This window comes from Thalassophryne amazonica, chromosome 12, assembly GCF_902500255.1.
Source record: "Thalassophryne amazonica chromosome 12, fThaAma1.1, whole genome shotgun sequence".
Lineage (NCBI taxonomy): Eukaryota > Metazoa > Chordata > Actinopteri > Batrachoidiformes > Batrachoididae > Thalassophryne > Thalassophryne amazonica.
The window spans coordinates 84,573,071-84,589,169 of NC_047114.1; the positions used below are offsets into that span (position 1 = coordinate 84,573,071).

General features: G+C 46.5%; 1 protein-coding gene across 1 annotated transcript in view; it reads right to left on the reverse strand.

Moving 5' to 3' along the window:
* The window catches only part of LOC117521706 (receptor-type tyrosine-protein phosphatase F-like), a 535,666-nt gene that overhangs the window by 95,112 nt on the left and 424,455 nt on the right, over positions 1-16,099 (reverse strand). The window contains exons 22-26 of the mRNA XM_034183049.1: positions 13,821-13,978; positions 10,831-10,842; positions 8,587-8,699; positions 2,476-2,508; positions 1,048-1,145 (exon numbers count right to left, since the gene is read on the reverse strand). Coding sequence (XP_034038940.1) covers positions 1,048-1,145; positions 2,476-2,508; positions 8,587-8,699; positions 10,831-10,842; positions 13,821-13,978 — 414 coding nt within the window. The remainder of the gene's footprint in view (positions 1-1,047; positions 1,146-2,475; positions 2,509-8,586; positions 8,700-10,830; positions 10,843-13,820; positions 13,979-16,099) is intronic.

Genomic DNA, 16,099 nt, shown 5'->3' on the forward strand with positions numbered 1-16,099 from the left:
TGACCACTTGCAGCACTAAACTTTTTAAACCTTTTCCAAACAACAATACGCAACAAATCAACAATTAGTACACAAACGTAATCCTAAATAAATATAGCGTAATTATAAAATCTGAATAAAGCCTTAATCGTGAATGACAAAACAAACAAAAACAAGGTCAAATCTTTATAAAATATGGTGTGTACGGTGATCTATTAACACTGCTTTTCAAGTGAAGAACATTTGCATGAAACAAATATTATTTGACAACTGAAAATGTATAAAAATTTTAGTCTGACAAAGGTTATAATATTCCAAATATGATTTCTTTTCTTTTTTTGGGGGGGGGGGGGGGGGGGGGATTTGCACCTGCACATCAAATTCCACAATATTCTGGCACTTAACAGATGCTGGTGACAGAAAAGCCAGTCAAGACAATCACCTCATCATCTTGGTGGATTTAAAAAAGAAAAACAAACAAACCAAAAAAAAAAAATCCTCTATAACAATTCCAGCACTGTTGCCGAAAGCATCAATGAGGAGCAGAGCTGATGGGGGGAACAGAATAAACAATCAGACCTACATAAAAGACTGCAGCATTCAAGGTTGCCTTTTCTGTTCGTTTGGCCTTGCCGAGTACCCAAACCACCTATGTGCCACTTTAAATGCAAATTCACACTTTTTTTTTGCTTGATGTTAAAGGAAAAACACTGGCAGGAGATAATCCCTCACCAAGCTGCACTGGCGAGGCCGCCTGCAAACTAACATTCTTCAGGGAAACATCAAGAAGCACACAGATTGCTTCAGCAACTCACCACCTGCTACTTTTGTGGAAAAGGCATCTCGCAACATTTAATGTAAGTGTTGGTTTCCGGGTGGGATCGGTAATGGAGTTGTAAAAATGACTGAAGAATGCCTGTTCAAGAAGTCTTTCATAATCCATTAGAATACATGCATATGAGATCAAAACCACAAACAAAACATTTGCTCTTTGATGGGATAACAAAGGCACATTTACATTGTTGCAAGAGGACAAATCATGGCGCTGCTTTCGGTCTGTGTTCTTACCTCGTATTCCTGGGAAAAGCGGAGGCCGTCGTTGGCCTTCAGGCGCTCTATGTGGTCAGGCAGGTCAACCACAGTAATGGGCGGATGCTCCCTCATTCCTGGCAGTGTGCGGGAAGAGAAAGAGGAAGGGGGGGGAGAGAGAACAGAGTGAGACCAAGCTGTTCCCTCAACAGATATGCACATGGACTAAAACGAACACGGGGTGATTCTCACTGGGACCATGAGGTGGCAGAGGAGAGTGAACTTTGATCAATGATGCATGGAGAGCAAGAGAGAGAAATTGCAACAAGTTGGTGACATCTGGTGGCATTGTCATGCTCAGTGAGGAGGGCAGAGGCGGGTTGTGGGGCGGTGATGCACATGAGTGACTGGGTGAGCATGCTCCTGAAAGGAAGCAGGAGTCGGACACTTCCCGGACGCCACTCGACCGGCGGCAGAGGTGGAACCACAGCACAGAACCCCCAAGTCTCTACGAATCAGTCACACTGTCACTTCCCAGAGAGGAAAACCTGACTGGTCATCAGCCAAAACTCAGTTTCTTTAAAAATCTCTTTCCCTACAATAGACTTCCAGCTCAGCCCTGGAGCGCTTGGGCTGGATTAATTTCAAACAACCCCCTTGCCGCTCTCTAGATTTTCTCATTGCTGTGTTATTGGATGATTTATTGCTAATCTACCGACACAAATTCCCACTGTGCCTCTGAACTTGGCAAGGCTCTGCTCTTAAACGGATTGCTGGGAAGTTGCCTTATGTGTTAAAAGTTAACTGCATGTGACACGTGAAGATGCTGCAAAGTTACACACGGAGCGTCATAAATCTTATACACAACATTTAAGCCACACACGGCTCGGAAAGAGACATTAAACAGGTACGTATTAACATAAGTGCCTTTGGCAGAGCGTATCTGTAAGGTGACGGGTCATGCTTTCAGATGAGCTACAGCTGCAAGCTCATTATTGCTGTAATGCTAACGGCTAATGGCTGGTAACTATGGCCTCTGCACAAGATTAGACCTGACCAATTACACTAATTTAATCGTATCACGCAGTGGGGCCTACGCCACGAGCACATTAACATCAGTGTGCATGTATGTGCATGTCAGCCAGGGCTTTTACAGCCATGTTGCTGGTTAAATGAAGAGTGAAGTCGTATATAACAAGGCTAATTTGCAGCACGTGTGGCTGTCCAAACTGCTCAACTGCTCATGAAGCCGCCCCGGTCCTCACGTTCCCCGACTAGAGAGGTGTTGAGTGAAGTTCGTAGCCACAGAGGACATTGACGCATCATTGGAACGCCAGTGGCTACAAGCTTGTGGCTTGTGATATCTGTCAGGACATCAACAGGGGAATGGGTTCGGAAGTATGTGAGAGAGCGAGCGAGAGAGACTGCATGTGTGGGAAATACACAGTAGGTGAGAGATCGACTAACTTGGAGTGTTGGGGCAGCGGTGAGAGCTGGGACCTGTGGAGAGAGGAGAGTAAAGGAAGGAGGAAGAAGAATACAATCAATGGAAACGACTTCGGTTCAGAGCAGGGCCAAACAGAATCTGCGAGTAACTTCTCAGGCGAGTAGAATTCGCGGCAGGTGGTGTTTGCCCTGTAGGAACTATTCAACACTTTAGTTTAAGAAGGTAAGTAGAGCACATGCAGAGCACATTGCAATGGGGAAATGCATCTTATGGCTGCATTTCTGTATGACAACCAGTCGCATGTTTTTTCTATTTTAACCTATTTAAAAATTATGTTTTTTCCTCCTCTAATTTACAAATTTTGGTACCATTATTCACCCCTAAGAGCTCAAACCGCAGTCCTGACAGCTACGTGCTTTTAGATTTCTTGGAATATACTATAAAAAAATTATTTATATAACATACTTCACAAAAGCTAAATATGACTGAAGTTTTTCCAGAAGATCACTACCGTAATTCCATTACCATGCACTGTCTCAAGAAAATGTTTATTTCTCTTCGGTGAAAAAGATTTTGCAAATATTTTTATTTGAACTGAGAGCTAGCAACCTAAACTGTAACATTTTTTCTTGTGTTGTGTGCGAATTTAATGCAAGTTGGCAAATATCTATATGTTGAATTTAACCAGCTAAAATGCTACCAAATTTTGCTTTGAATGTAATTCTGTTAAAGAAGAAGTGTTGTGTGGGCCGCTGAAGAGGAGGTACTGCTGGCCCACCACCACCAGTCGGCGCCCTGCTTGGAGTGCGGGCTTCAAGCATGAGAGGGCGCCGGAGCCATTGGAAGTGACAGCTGTCACTTGTCAACCACACCAGCTGTCTCTCATCAACCACCTCATAAGAAGCGGATTACAACTCCACCTCCTCGCCGAGAAATCCTCTACCACTAGAGGTAACCTTTCACCTTTCACGGTTTTTACAGACCACCGGAACCTGGAGTACATCCGGACCGCCAAGCGGCTGAACCCCAGGCAAGCCCGCTGGTCCCTGTTCTTCGCACGCTTTGACTTCCGGATCACCTACCGCCCCGGGACTAGGAATCAACGATCCGATGCACTGTCCCGGGTGCACGAAGAGGAGGCCAAGGCTGAGTTGTCGAACCCCATCGAAACCATCCTTCCCGAGTCCACTGTCGTGGCCACCCTCACCTGGGACGTGGAGGAGACCGTCCGGGAGGCCCTGGCAAGGAACCCGGACCCGGGAGACGGTCCGAAAAACAAACTTTACGTCCCACCAGAGGCTAGGGCTGCCGTCTTGGACTTCTGCCACGGATCCAAGTTCTCCTGTCATCCCGGAGTGCGTAGGACCGTGGCAGTAGTCCAGCAGCGCTTCTGGTGGGCGTCACTGGAAGCCGACGTCCGGGACTACGTCCAGGCCTGTACCACCTGTGCCAGGGGCAAGGCGGACCATCACAAGACCAGGGGTCTCCTCCAACCCCTGCCTGTGCCTCATCGCCCCTGGTCTCACATCGGCCTGGACTTCGTCACGGGCCTCCCGCCGTCCCAGGGCAACACCGCCATACTGACGATAGTGGACCGGTTCTCCAAGGCGGCCCACTTCGTGGCCCTCCCGAAGCTCCCAACGGCCCAGGAGACAGCAGACCTCCTGGCCCACCACGTCGTGCGTCTGCATGGGATACCGTCGGACATCGTCTCGGATCGTGGTCCCCAGTTCTCCTCGCAGGTCTGGAGGAGTTTTTGTAAGGAGCTGGGGGCCACCGTACGTCTCTCGTCCGGGTATCACCCACAGACGAACGGCCAGGCAGAGCGGGCGAACCAGGACTTAGAACAGGCCCTTCGCTGTGTCACCTCCGCGCATCCGGCGGCCTGGAGTAACCATCTGGCCTGGATCGAGTACGCTCACAACAGCCAAGTGTCATCTGCCACCGGCCTCTCCCCTTTTGAGGCGTGTCTGGGCTACCAGCCCCCATTGTTCCCACTTGTGGAGGGAGAGGTCGGGGTACCCTCGGTCCAGGCCCACCTGCGGAGGTGCCGCCGGGTGTGGCGGACCGCCCGTTCTGCCCTGTTGCGGGCCCGGACGAGGGCCAAGACCCATGCAGATCGCCGGCGTTCCCCGGCCCCTGCATACCAACCGGGGCAGGAGGTGTGGTTATCCACCAAGGACATCCCGCTCCAAGTGACATCCCAGAAACTGAAGGACCGTTTCATTGGGCCATTCCCCATCGCCAAAATCCTCAGTCCGGCCGCAGTGAAGCTGACACTCCCGGCTTCACTGCGGATCCATCCGGTTTTTCATGTCTCTAGACTCAAGCCATACCACACCTCACCACTCTGCACCCCTGGACCCGAACCACCTCCTGCCCGAATCATCGACGGGGAGCCGGCATGGACTGTTCGTCGGCTCCTGGACGTCCGTCGGAAGGGCCGGGGTTTTCAGTACTTGGTGGACTGGGAGGGTTACGGACCCGAAGAACGCTCCTGGGTGAAGAGGAGCTTCATCCTGGACCCGGCCCTTCTGGTCGATTTCTACCACCGACACCCGGACAAGCCTGGTCGGGCGCCAGGAGGCGCCCGTTGAGGGGGGGGGGGTCCTGTTGTGTGGGCCGCTGAAGAGGAGGTACTGCTGGCCCACCACCACCAGTCGGCGCCCTGCTTGGAGTGCGGGCTTCAAGCATGAGAGGGCGCCGGAGCCATTGGAAGTGACAGCTGTCACTTGTCAACCACACCAGCTGTCTCTCATCAACCACCTCTTAAGAAGCGGATTACAACTCCACCTCCTCGCCGAGAAATCATCTACCACTCGAGGTAACCTTCTCTGCTGAATTATCGATTGTCTAACATTGTTCTGTGTGCAGCCGCATTCCTGTGGAGATCCAGAAGAGGGACAAACAGGAGCTGCACGAGAGAAAACGTATCTGGAGGTGGAGGCTTTCCCTCCCGGAGGAATTGAGTGTAAAGGTTGCTGGGTGTGAGGACTCACACTCACCGCCTTCTGTTTCTTGTCTGCCAGCAGTACCAGGGCCGACAACGGAGGACAGAGACCACCTGGGGACTCAGGACTTGGCGGCTCCGGTGTTCTTCAGGCCGTTGGTGGTGGAAGCGGTGTGGGCTCCGGCTCTTCGATCATCAAGAGGTCTCCTATCTTCGAGCCTGCCCACAGTCCTCTTGTGTACAATTGGCACCCATTATTTCTGTTTGTATTCCGTTGTGTGCTTTCACAACATTAAATTGTTACTCCTTTTCTTATCCATTGTCCGTTCATTTGCGCCCCCTGTTGTGGGTCCGTGTTACGACACTTTCCCAACAAGAAGTGCCCAGTTGCCGGTTACTTTGTCAGTTACAGTAGTTCCTTGCGGAGAAAATATACACACGACGACTATTATCGTCTTTTGTCTGTTAGCGTCTTTTGTCTGTTAAATTTCTTTTCGTCAAGTGCCAATGGACAGAAATCTAGGGGGAGGTTTTAATGCTAACTGTCCACAGTTCAGAACAGACTACGTGTTAAAAATGTCTGTTTTTCCAAAATATTATTGCAATATTTTAGTTAAACCCCTTGATTTGATTTAAACCTAAAACTCTAACCCACAGGAACATTTTGATTGTTTCATTTCAATTCCTTTAGACAAAATTACTTCCCTGCAATTGTTCAAATATTTATGGACCTGACTGCATTTGAAGCAGGCCCACCAAAGATATTTACTCATAGAAACAAGGAGCACATGTTGATGGAGCACCAAAGGTACAGTCAAAGTCTGTTTAACAAATCCACATGGTGCAGCCGTCCAGACCACTTAACAGCAATCAGAGTCTGAGCAGGACTGTTCACCTGCTGCGTGTGAATCAAAGGGAGAGGACAGAGGAACGAGCTCTTCAGTATTCACTCAGCTCAGCCTCGGCGTCTCACTGTTTTCACCAGCTCAACACAGCCTTGGTGAGTTCTGATTATCACTGCTCCTCAACCTGAGCAGCAAAGTTGAATGGAAGAGAAAGAGACAAATGTTGAGGAATACAGCAAGAGAGAGAGAGAGGTAGAGATCGAGACAGACAGTGAGAAAGAGAGATATTCCCCTACAAGGGGAAATGGAAGACAAAAGAGAAAAGAGATGGAGTGGGAGGACGGGAGAACGGGGCTCTTTGAGAATGGCAGCGTTGCTTAATTCCTCTGCAGGGGTTCAAAAGGCTGAGTGTGTGTGCTGTGTGTGTTTGTGTGCATGGTGAATGGGATCTTTAATAACCCGTGAGAAGGGACACACTCGCATGGAAAACACACGGGGACACGCACACACCGCCGTGCACGGAGGTTGACATTTTCTCCCGGCTCCATTGTTCCCGCCGCCTGGCTCACCTTGACATCAGAGGCAGCAGGACTCATTACCAGCTGTGGGGAATGAAAGGAGCTCATGAAGGGAGGGGGGGAGGAGGAGGAGCGAGGACAGGGAGTGGAGGGAGGAGATCATGAGGAAGAAGGTTGGTGCCGAGATGGACGGCCTGACACAACTCCCCCACCCCACCCCACTCTTCAGCACCGTGCGTGGATGGAATTTCAATTCACTTGGACGATCCTGCTCCTGTCCACAGCTGGTGACGACAGTGGAATTTACTGGTTTATTTATTTATTTATTTAAGGGGGGAGGGGAGACTGACAACTACACAGGAACCTCTGCAGCGTAACATTGACTCTGCAGTGAGTACATGAGGTCACACTCCAAAGACTGTAAAATCGACTCATTCATGGTATCAAATAAAACAACTCTAATAGCGTTTATTTTTGATTAAGATAGAGATGATTTAATATGATTTAGAAAAGGACAAAATACACTTAAGTCAAGCCTGGGAGCCTGCACGGACACTGCACGTGACTGCATCCACCACACCACGGAACCGGCCCCGGCACTGAACGGCAGACAACCGATGCATCCCCACCTCTCTAAAACAACCATCTATCGATCTGGCTTGGCATCCCCTTGGAATGGTTGTAAGACTTGTACCTGAACCAGTGACCTGAGATGATGACCTCTTTGGAACTAGGTCTCTTTGCAGGATCCTTCAAGACCACTGGAATGACATTGTGTCGAATGAAGAGTTACTGAGGGAGACTCAGATGAGGGAAGGTCAGGACAATTAGGTCATGTGGTGTGTTTCTCTACGCAGGATCCATCACACAGGTGCCTGAGTGTTGAGGACTCCAGTGGCTGGAGAAGGTCAAAGACACGCGGACAACTCACTTAGCTGTGGTAGACTGATAGTTACTTTTGACAGGTGGGATGGACGAGATGTTTGCCTGGATGGTTGCCATGGTTGTGGTGTGGTGGATGTGGCAACATGGAGCACTGGCACATGCTCCAAAACCGTGAGTTGAAGTTTGCATAAATATTACTTGATCAATTAATGTGGCCCAACCTAAGTCATCTGAGTGCCACAATTCCCTTTTTTCAGTGTCAACATTTTCTACAAAGCACTAAGAACTGGAGATCTACAAAATAAAAGACATGCACTCAGACAGATTACTTAATACAGATTCAATCTAAAATGTAATAAGAATCATCTGAAGAATGAAATGAGACTTTTGCAAAGTAGGCATAGAAATAAAGATATTAAGGAATACCATTAAAGGTGTAAGTGACCTTTAGATATCTTCCTGAAGACCATCTGTGTTTTCATTTACTGACTAATAGATTTCAGGAAGAAGTTGTACAGCTGGTGTGAGGCTCAGCTATGATGCACCCTTTGGCAATTGCAGGGACGCATGTTCAGTCAACCGCAAACAGTCGCTGCACAAGTGCACGACAGGGTTCATAACAACCAGTCGCTAATGCCCGTAGCGTTTTTGTGTGCGTGTGTGTTTGTTTTTTGGGGAAAGGCTTTTGTTTTTTGTTCTAAACCAGTGGACTAAAAACCAGCTGCCATGAGGTTCTGACAGAGTGGATGCTTGCAGTTTTTGTTTTTCGTTCTTTGCCACTTAACCGAAACACCAAACCTTCTTCTCCTTGCTACCAAGGAGCTCCGTGGAATGAAGCTCGTTCTCAAGGGCAACTTGGAGGTAGTCGCTGAAGGAAGGCGGATCAAGTTCTACCACATGTACCTACGTGTATGATTAACACTCATCGATTACCTGGAGTCTGGTAGTTGAGCCTTCTCATCTCTACCGGGTCGGAGGAGTTGGCCAGCAGAGAGTCTTTCACCCCGCCTGAGTGCTCATCTTTGGGTAGGGGTGACGCTCGCTTCCTGTGGTGGCAAAAACAGACATTAAGGCGACAGCTACCACGTGCTGAGACCACCTACCCGACCAACACGTGCACCACGCCGCGCTGTCACATCGTTAAGCCAGAATTATTAAAAATGATGTAAATATTCAGCTACGACATGGCTCCCGGGGACCACCTGCGTTGTGTATTTTTCACACCTCCCTTCTATTTAACCGAATCGTGTCTGTTCAACCAACTTGCTTGTGATGAGGCAATGAGGTGCAGGTGGAAAATGCACAAGGCACAGGGGGTCCTGAAAGCATCACTAATGGTTGCACACTTAACAAGGTTAATGTTATGCTTAAAATAGTTCTGAGGACCAGACGTTTAAGAGACAGTACATATGAAGACATTACCCCCATTAGTTTGCCAACTGGAGTTTAATGTGTTTGATGAAACGGCATCATTTTCCTGGAGTGGGTTATACTGGGTTTGTTTGCTGCTGGATAGGTGACAGCTGCTGTGTGGGTATGTGTACATGCGTGCACGTGCTAGTGTTGCGCTAGAGGCTTTAAATGTGCGATTTTTTTCACCGCTGTGTGTTGAATGTGTGCGTGTGCTGACAACACAATGTGTTTACTGGCTTTCCAGATTGAGAGGAAAACAGGCGGATGCTGTAATTAGCGCATCAGCTGGGTGGCACAACATTAGGTAATTAGACGGGGCTCTGCAGCACCTGCGTGGCCAGGCCTGGTCTAGCTCGGTTCGGACCGGTTGGGCTCAGCCGACTGTAGCTTTGTCCATTAGACGGAGAGAGAGAGAGAGAGAGAGAGAGAGAGAGAGAGAGAGAGAGAGAGAAACCCAGCATGCCTGTATTCTAATGTTCAGACAGCCAGCATCTGTTGACATATGCACACAAACAGGCACACAGATGCGCTCCTTCCCACCTCTCTGTGAACACACAAACACACAGAGCTGCAGAACTCACAAGCTTTCTGACAGCAAATGGAAATGGGCGGATGAAGCATCAGGGTGCCCTGTGGAAATTTCACATCTCATTGCACTCCATTTGCAAGTGGCGAGTGTAGGTTTTCGGCAGGGGCAAGGCCTTCTGTTGAAGCTCAGCGTGGCGAGAATACATAAAGCTGGTGAGCACAGTTTCAACCCAGGGCTCGAACCTTACCAACGGCCGCTATCTGATGCTGCAGGGACAGGGCGTATGGAGGGGGGCGTACGCTAAGGCTAGCAGTGTGACGGCCAATCTGTGACAAGCATCTCTTCCTCTCCGGCTGAGACCTAAGCCAGAACACGCCTGGCTCTCCCAGAGACCACTGCAGGGTCAGGCTGGTTCTCTGCAACCCTCATCTGTCCCGCCAACCTAATCAGACGTGGGTCTATGAAACGCTTTAATGCACGGCTAAAATAAACATCAATCTCAATGGCTTTATTCATCTGGGCTCAAAGTAAGTGCACATACTGGTGCATGCAGACACATGGCGTGACCGTGTTACCGAGTGCACGGTACAGGGTGCACGTAATGAGGGTAGAACAGGGCCCTTTGTTCAGGCAGTAGAAAGAAGGATGGGAAGAAGGGAGGAAAAAAAACGGCTAAAAGTGGGAGAGCAGGTCTCGATAGAAAATGTCAGCTTAAAAGATGAGAACATTTCTTTTTCTGTGCTTTCCACCGTCTGGCATTTCCTTCACAATGGCCCATTCAGTGGCAGGTGATGCCTTGGCATATTCGGATGGGGCAGATCTTGAAGGGGCGCAATGACACTGGCTGGATAATGACACACAGCACAAAGACAAACCATGGCAGACGGGATGATATGAGGAGGAACAATGGCGCAAGATGTGAAACATGCAGTGGTACATGGACGTGACCCAGAGGTTCTTCTGACCCCCAGTTATCAAGGGCTGCAGAGTCGGCTGCTTTGTTATCTCACATTCCTTCATATTCAGCAATGAGACTTGACACACCAATTTAATTTTCATTCTTTTACTATTTTGAATTATTTTTTGTGGGCAGGGGAGTGGGGGTGGGATTATGTGAGCTGACCCTGCAACCCTAAAGAGAAAACAAACACCACCAACTTCACAAACACAAATAAAAGGCATTTTGGGTTGGGAGATGGGAGTCACGACTGATTTCGAGTAGGAACTGTACCCACCTTTCCTGTTTGCTGCAGTCACAGAAGGCAAAGAAAGGGGCAACGATTAATAGGTAATTATCATCAACATCAGCCAATTCCTAAGGTAAAAATGCCAGCGCCCACTATTAAATCTGATAACTGACTGGAGCCCACCCAAAATCTTTTTCATCACATGTGAGACGAAGATGAAGTAGGACATAGAAAGAATTCTTAAACTCACATGGGTTTGTTTTATTACTTCTGATTACACATTTAAAATAAACATTTTTCAACTATTTTAAATTTTATTGCAACACTGAAAATCAAAGAACTTTTTTCTTTATTAAATTTTAATCACCTCTCACGGCCCACCTGCAGTACTTTCAAGGCCTACCAGAGGCCCACACTCATTTTAGAAACCACTGATATTACATGAACCCAAACCACTATTTTCCCACCACCCCCGGAGTCCTTCAAAATTTTAAAATCTACCTTGAAAGGGTGGCATAAAACAGTGACTTAATGCAAGCTGGAGAAAATAACCTCATTATTCTTCACTGCTGGTGTCGGTCTTGGCAAATATGCAGGTATCGCAATAACAACCGAAGGTAGAATGGGATTATTCCTGTGCACATTTTCTTCCAGTTCACAGTGAAAAGGGCACACAGGCACCACCAGACAGCCTGCCCTGTCAATCTGTGTCCAGATGGAGAAAGGGCTTCCAGACAGCGAGCTGTCCCAAGGTCTATTATTAACCAGTCCTCTTCTAGGTCTGCTGGAGACGGCAGCTGCACAGGAGCCTCCAAGGTTGCAGATGCAAGGCTGGAGAGCAGCTACAGCGTGAAACAGTAACCTTGCAATGGAGTTGTAATGGTAAGACGGGCTTAGGGAGGCAGTCCTCAAACTGCAAAAGCACAGTCCAGTAACATATGGCCTTCTAATGCAAAAGGCATTTTTAAATATTTGAAACTGTTCAAACTTGATATTTTACAGCTAATGTAATGCATGGAATAAAACAAAAATAATGAATAAAAAATAAAGGTACAGCATATTCAGTAAACACAATTTCAATTTTTTTTCATTCATATAGCGCAAAGTTGCCAACAAAGTTGCCTCAAGGTGCTTCACACAAGTAAGGTCTAACCTTACCAACCCCAAGAGCACACCTGTGCCTTACATGTCTGCCACAGACTCTTTGTGATTCAGTAATACCGCAGTATAAACTTCTGCGTCACCTTGGGATTTGACCAATTATGACCAAAACCGAACCACTCTGTTCTTGTTCTACAAACAAGCCCTCCATGCAAACTCCACACGGAAAGAACCAGGTGGGTAGTAGGGGTGTGGGAAAAAAAAAAATTAAAAATTCAAGTCAGAATCGCTATTGTTATCCTTAACTATTTAAAATCACACCAAACTTTCAAAAATGGACTTTTAAAATAATGTCATCTCCGTGTCACTCAGTTTTTGCTCACTGCTGGAAATGTGGAGTTGCTGTTGCGCATCCCTCTAGGCTTCCATATGAGTTGGCGCGACGTTAGCGAATTAGCCTGGCTTGTCATTAGCATGGAGGAGAAGCAAATGCAAGAAGTTCAACCTGCTCATCCAACGATAAAAGCAAGCGTTTCAGTGCTCTTACAATGTCCAGAGTAAAAAAGAGCCTGATGTGACCAACTCTATATGCAAGCTGTGCAACATGAAGGTCAAACATTTTGGAAACACAACAAATGATCGAGTGCATTTAGCACGTCATCACCCAGAGTTTACAGAAGTGGTGCAGCTGTAGCTCGCACTGCATCACTTTAACCCCACAGCACTGTGGAGAACGAAGGCTTCAGATTTATGATGCAGATAACCGAGCCGAGGTATGTCATACCATCATCACATTGTTTATTAGTGACACAGTGACACATATTGTTTATTTGTACACTAACGTCAAAAGTTTGACAGCTAGTGTACCTTTATCCAATTTCTTGAAATAATGATTGTAAACATTAACTATATATAATTGTTGGCCCACATTCTGACCTTGGCCCGTGATCTGGACTTTTAAACTGTTCTTCTAAAAATCTAATACTTTTGTCCTTGGCTGAACCTTAAACAATCCACAAAGTTTGGAATATGGGAACCAAACTGTCTGAGTTATGACTGAGGGTTTGACATGTCACCTGCACTCAAAAGTCAAAGGTCATGTGAGTTATAGAAAAGTGATATGTGTGTTGTGTTTAACAGCAACCATACCTGATGTTTTGTAGCCAATTCCTCAAAAGAGCAAAATATCAACTATTTCTCAGTAATTCACATTCACATTTTGAAACTGATCCATGACCTTGACTTTTAACTGATTTTCCTAAAAATCAAATCACTTAGTCCTTGGCTGACCCTCAAACATTCCACCAAGTTGGGTCCCAATCAGGTAAAATCTCTTTGAGTCACTTTATTCACACGACGCGACACACAGAACCAAAAGCAACACTGCCCACGTGCGGTACAGCTGTGCACAGGTTAAAAAACAAAACAAAACACTAAAGCTCAAATAAAGGCTTGTTAGCCATTTATCTGTACCTCCCAGCAGCTTAGTGGCCTGTGTGTATTCATTTTATGCTGCACAGGGGCAGCTGAAGTGCTTTAAAGCGATATTGACTGAGCTTTTATTTAAGCCCTGTGCTGCAGCTTTCTGTTTTATCTGAAATGACCAACGCCACTGTGCAAAGCCATTTCTCAGGCTGTGTTTCTGTGAGGGAGGCAATGTCAGCTGTCATTCCGTCTGACACTTCACATACGCGTGGCATTGTTTAAAACGACCAATGGAACAAAAATACAAGCGAGTGCATGCAAAATCAGAAACCTGGTTTTGCTTCCTCTTTCCTTCAGCCGCATGTTGCTATAATGAAAGTGAAAGCTACAGTTTGGTGTGTAAGCAGCCTGGTACAAGTGTCAGATAGGTGCATGTCTCATTACAATTCCAATGCAACCCCAAACAAACAAGCACACACACACAGAAATGCACCAGAAGGAAACATTTTCACCTCTTAAAAAGCAGGATGGCGATGACGATGATGATGATCAGGACCACAGCCAACACGGGACCCATGACCCACAACATTTCTGGTTGCTCCATCCTGGGAGATACTGTTCCTGCAATGATCTGAATGGGATCTGAGTAAGGGCTGGCGGAGAATGTCATCTGTCAAAGGAAAGCAAAACAAAAACCATCAGAATTTCAAACATATGCAAGGTCATTTTGTTCTGCGCACATTAAATCTGGTTTTCTGCAGTGTTTATAAGAGCTTTTGTTCCGCCTGTGATGTAATTTTAACAAATGTTCTCAAGATTACATTTTTTTTTTTAAACAACACACGAAGAGTTTTTCTTGTGGCGTAAACACAGGAAGTATTGAGTGAGGTCGGCTATGTTTTAACACAAATCACTAATTGTTATGGCTGCAACTAACAGTTTTTAAATAATCAATATACGAGGGCTGTCAATAAAGTATAGGTCCTTTTTATTTTTTTCAAAAATTATATGGATTTCATTCATATGTTTTTACGTCAGACATGCGCATGCGTGAGTTTTTCCACGCCTGTCGGTGACGTCATTCGCCTGTGAGCGCTCCTTGTGGGAGGAGTCGTCCAGCCCCTCGTCGGAATTCCTTTGTCTGAGAAGTTGCTGAGAGACTGGCGCTTTGTTTGATCAAAATTTTTTCTAAACCTGTGAGACACATCGAAGTGGACACGGTTCGAAAAATTAAGCTGGTTTTCAGTGAAAATTTTAACGGCCGATGAGAGATTTTGAGGTGATACTGTCGCTTTAAGGACTTCCCACGGTGCGAGACTTCGCGCAGCGCTCTCAGGCGCCGTCGTCAGCCTGTTTCAAGCTGAAAACCTCCACATTTCAGGCTCTGTTGATCCAGGACGTCGTGAGAGAACAGAGAAGTTTAAGAAGAAGTCGGTTTCAGCATTTTATCCGGCTATTCCACTGTTAAAGGAGATTTTTTTAATGAAAGATGTGCGGACGGGTCCGCGCATCGGGACGCAGCCGGCGCGGTGCGGCGGCACAGGAAAAACACCTCCGTGTTGATAACCATTTGTAAAATCCAGGTGGCTTTTGATGGCTTTCAGTGGAGTGAGTATATGAGAAATTGTTTAACAGCTGGACATGTTCCAACTTGTCCTTAAGGCTTCCAACGGAGGTGTTTTTCCTGTGGCGGAGCGTCGTGGCGGCTGCGAGCCGACGCTGCAATCCGTCCGCACGTCTTTCATTAAAAAAAATCTCCTTTAACAGTGGAATATCCGGATAAAATGCTGAAACCGACTTCTTCTGAAACTTCTCTGTTCTCTCACGACGTCCTGGATCAATAGAGCCTGAAATGTGGAGGTTTTCAGCTTGAAACAGGCTGACAACGGCGCCTGAGAGCGCTGCGCAACGTCTTGAACCGTGGGAAGTCCTTAAAGCGACAGAATCACCTCAAAATCTCTCATCAGCCGTTAAAATTTTCACTGAAAACCAGCTTAATTTTTTGAACCATGTCCACTTCGATGTGTCTAACAGGTTTAGAAAAAAGTTTGATCAAACAAAGCGCCAGTCTCTCAGCAACTTCTCAGACAAAGGAATTCCGATGAGGGGCTGAACGACTCCTCCCACAAGGAGTGCTCACAGGCGAATGACGTCACTGACAGGCGTGGAAAAACTCACGCATGCGCACAAGGGTTCAAGCATGTCTGACGTAAAAACATATGAATGAAATCCATATAGTTTTTGAAAAAAATAAAAAGGACCTATACTTTATTGACAGACCTCGTATTACTTTCTTGATGTTAAAAAGTGATGAAAAATGTTAATCAGTGTTATCCAGAGCGCAGGACGACACAATCAAATGCCTTGTTTTGTCCACAACCCAAAGATATTCAGTTTACTGCCAAATAGGAGTAACACAACTACTAAAATAAACCAGAAAATATTCCCATTTAAGAAGCTGAAATCAAATATTTTGTATCAAGAAAAAAGACAACATGATTAATTTATTATAAAAATAGTTGACTAATTTAACAGTTCATTGAGGATTGCAGTGCTACAATTTATTTTCACTGAAGGTGGACATTTTCTGTAGTTTGTGCGTGTTTGCTTTCAGTCGGTTTTAAATGGTAAACCTTACGAACCTTGAAGTCTGGCCATTCATCAAATCTCCAATACACAGATCTAAAGAAGGTGATTCCTTTTAATGCTGCTGGTGATCAATTGTAGCAGCAGTGGAATCGTACAGTACAACTTTTAATAGCTGCTAACTACAAGAGACGGGGAGCAATAG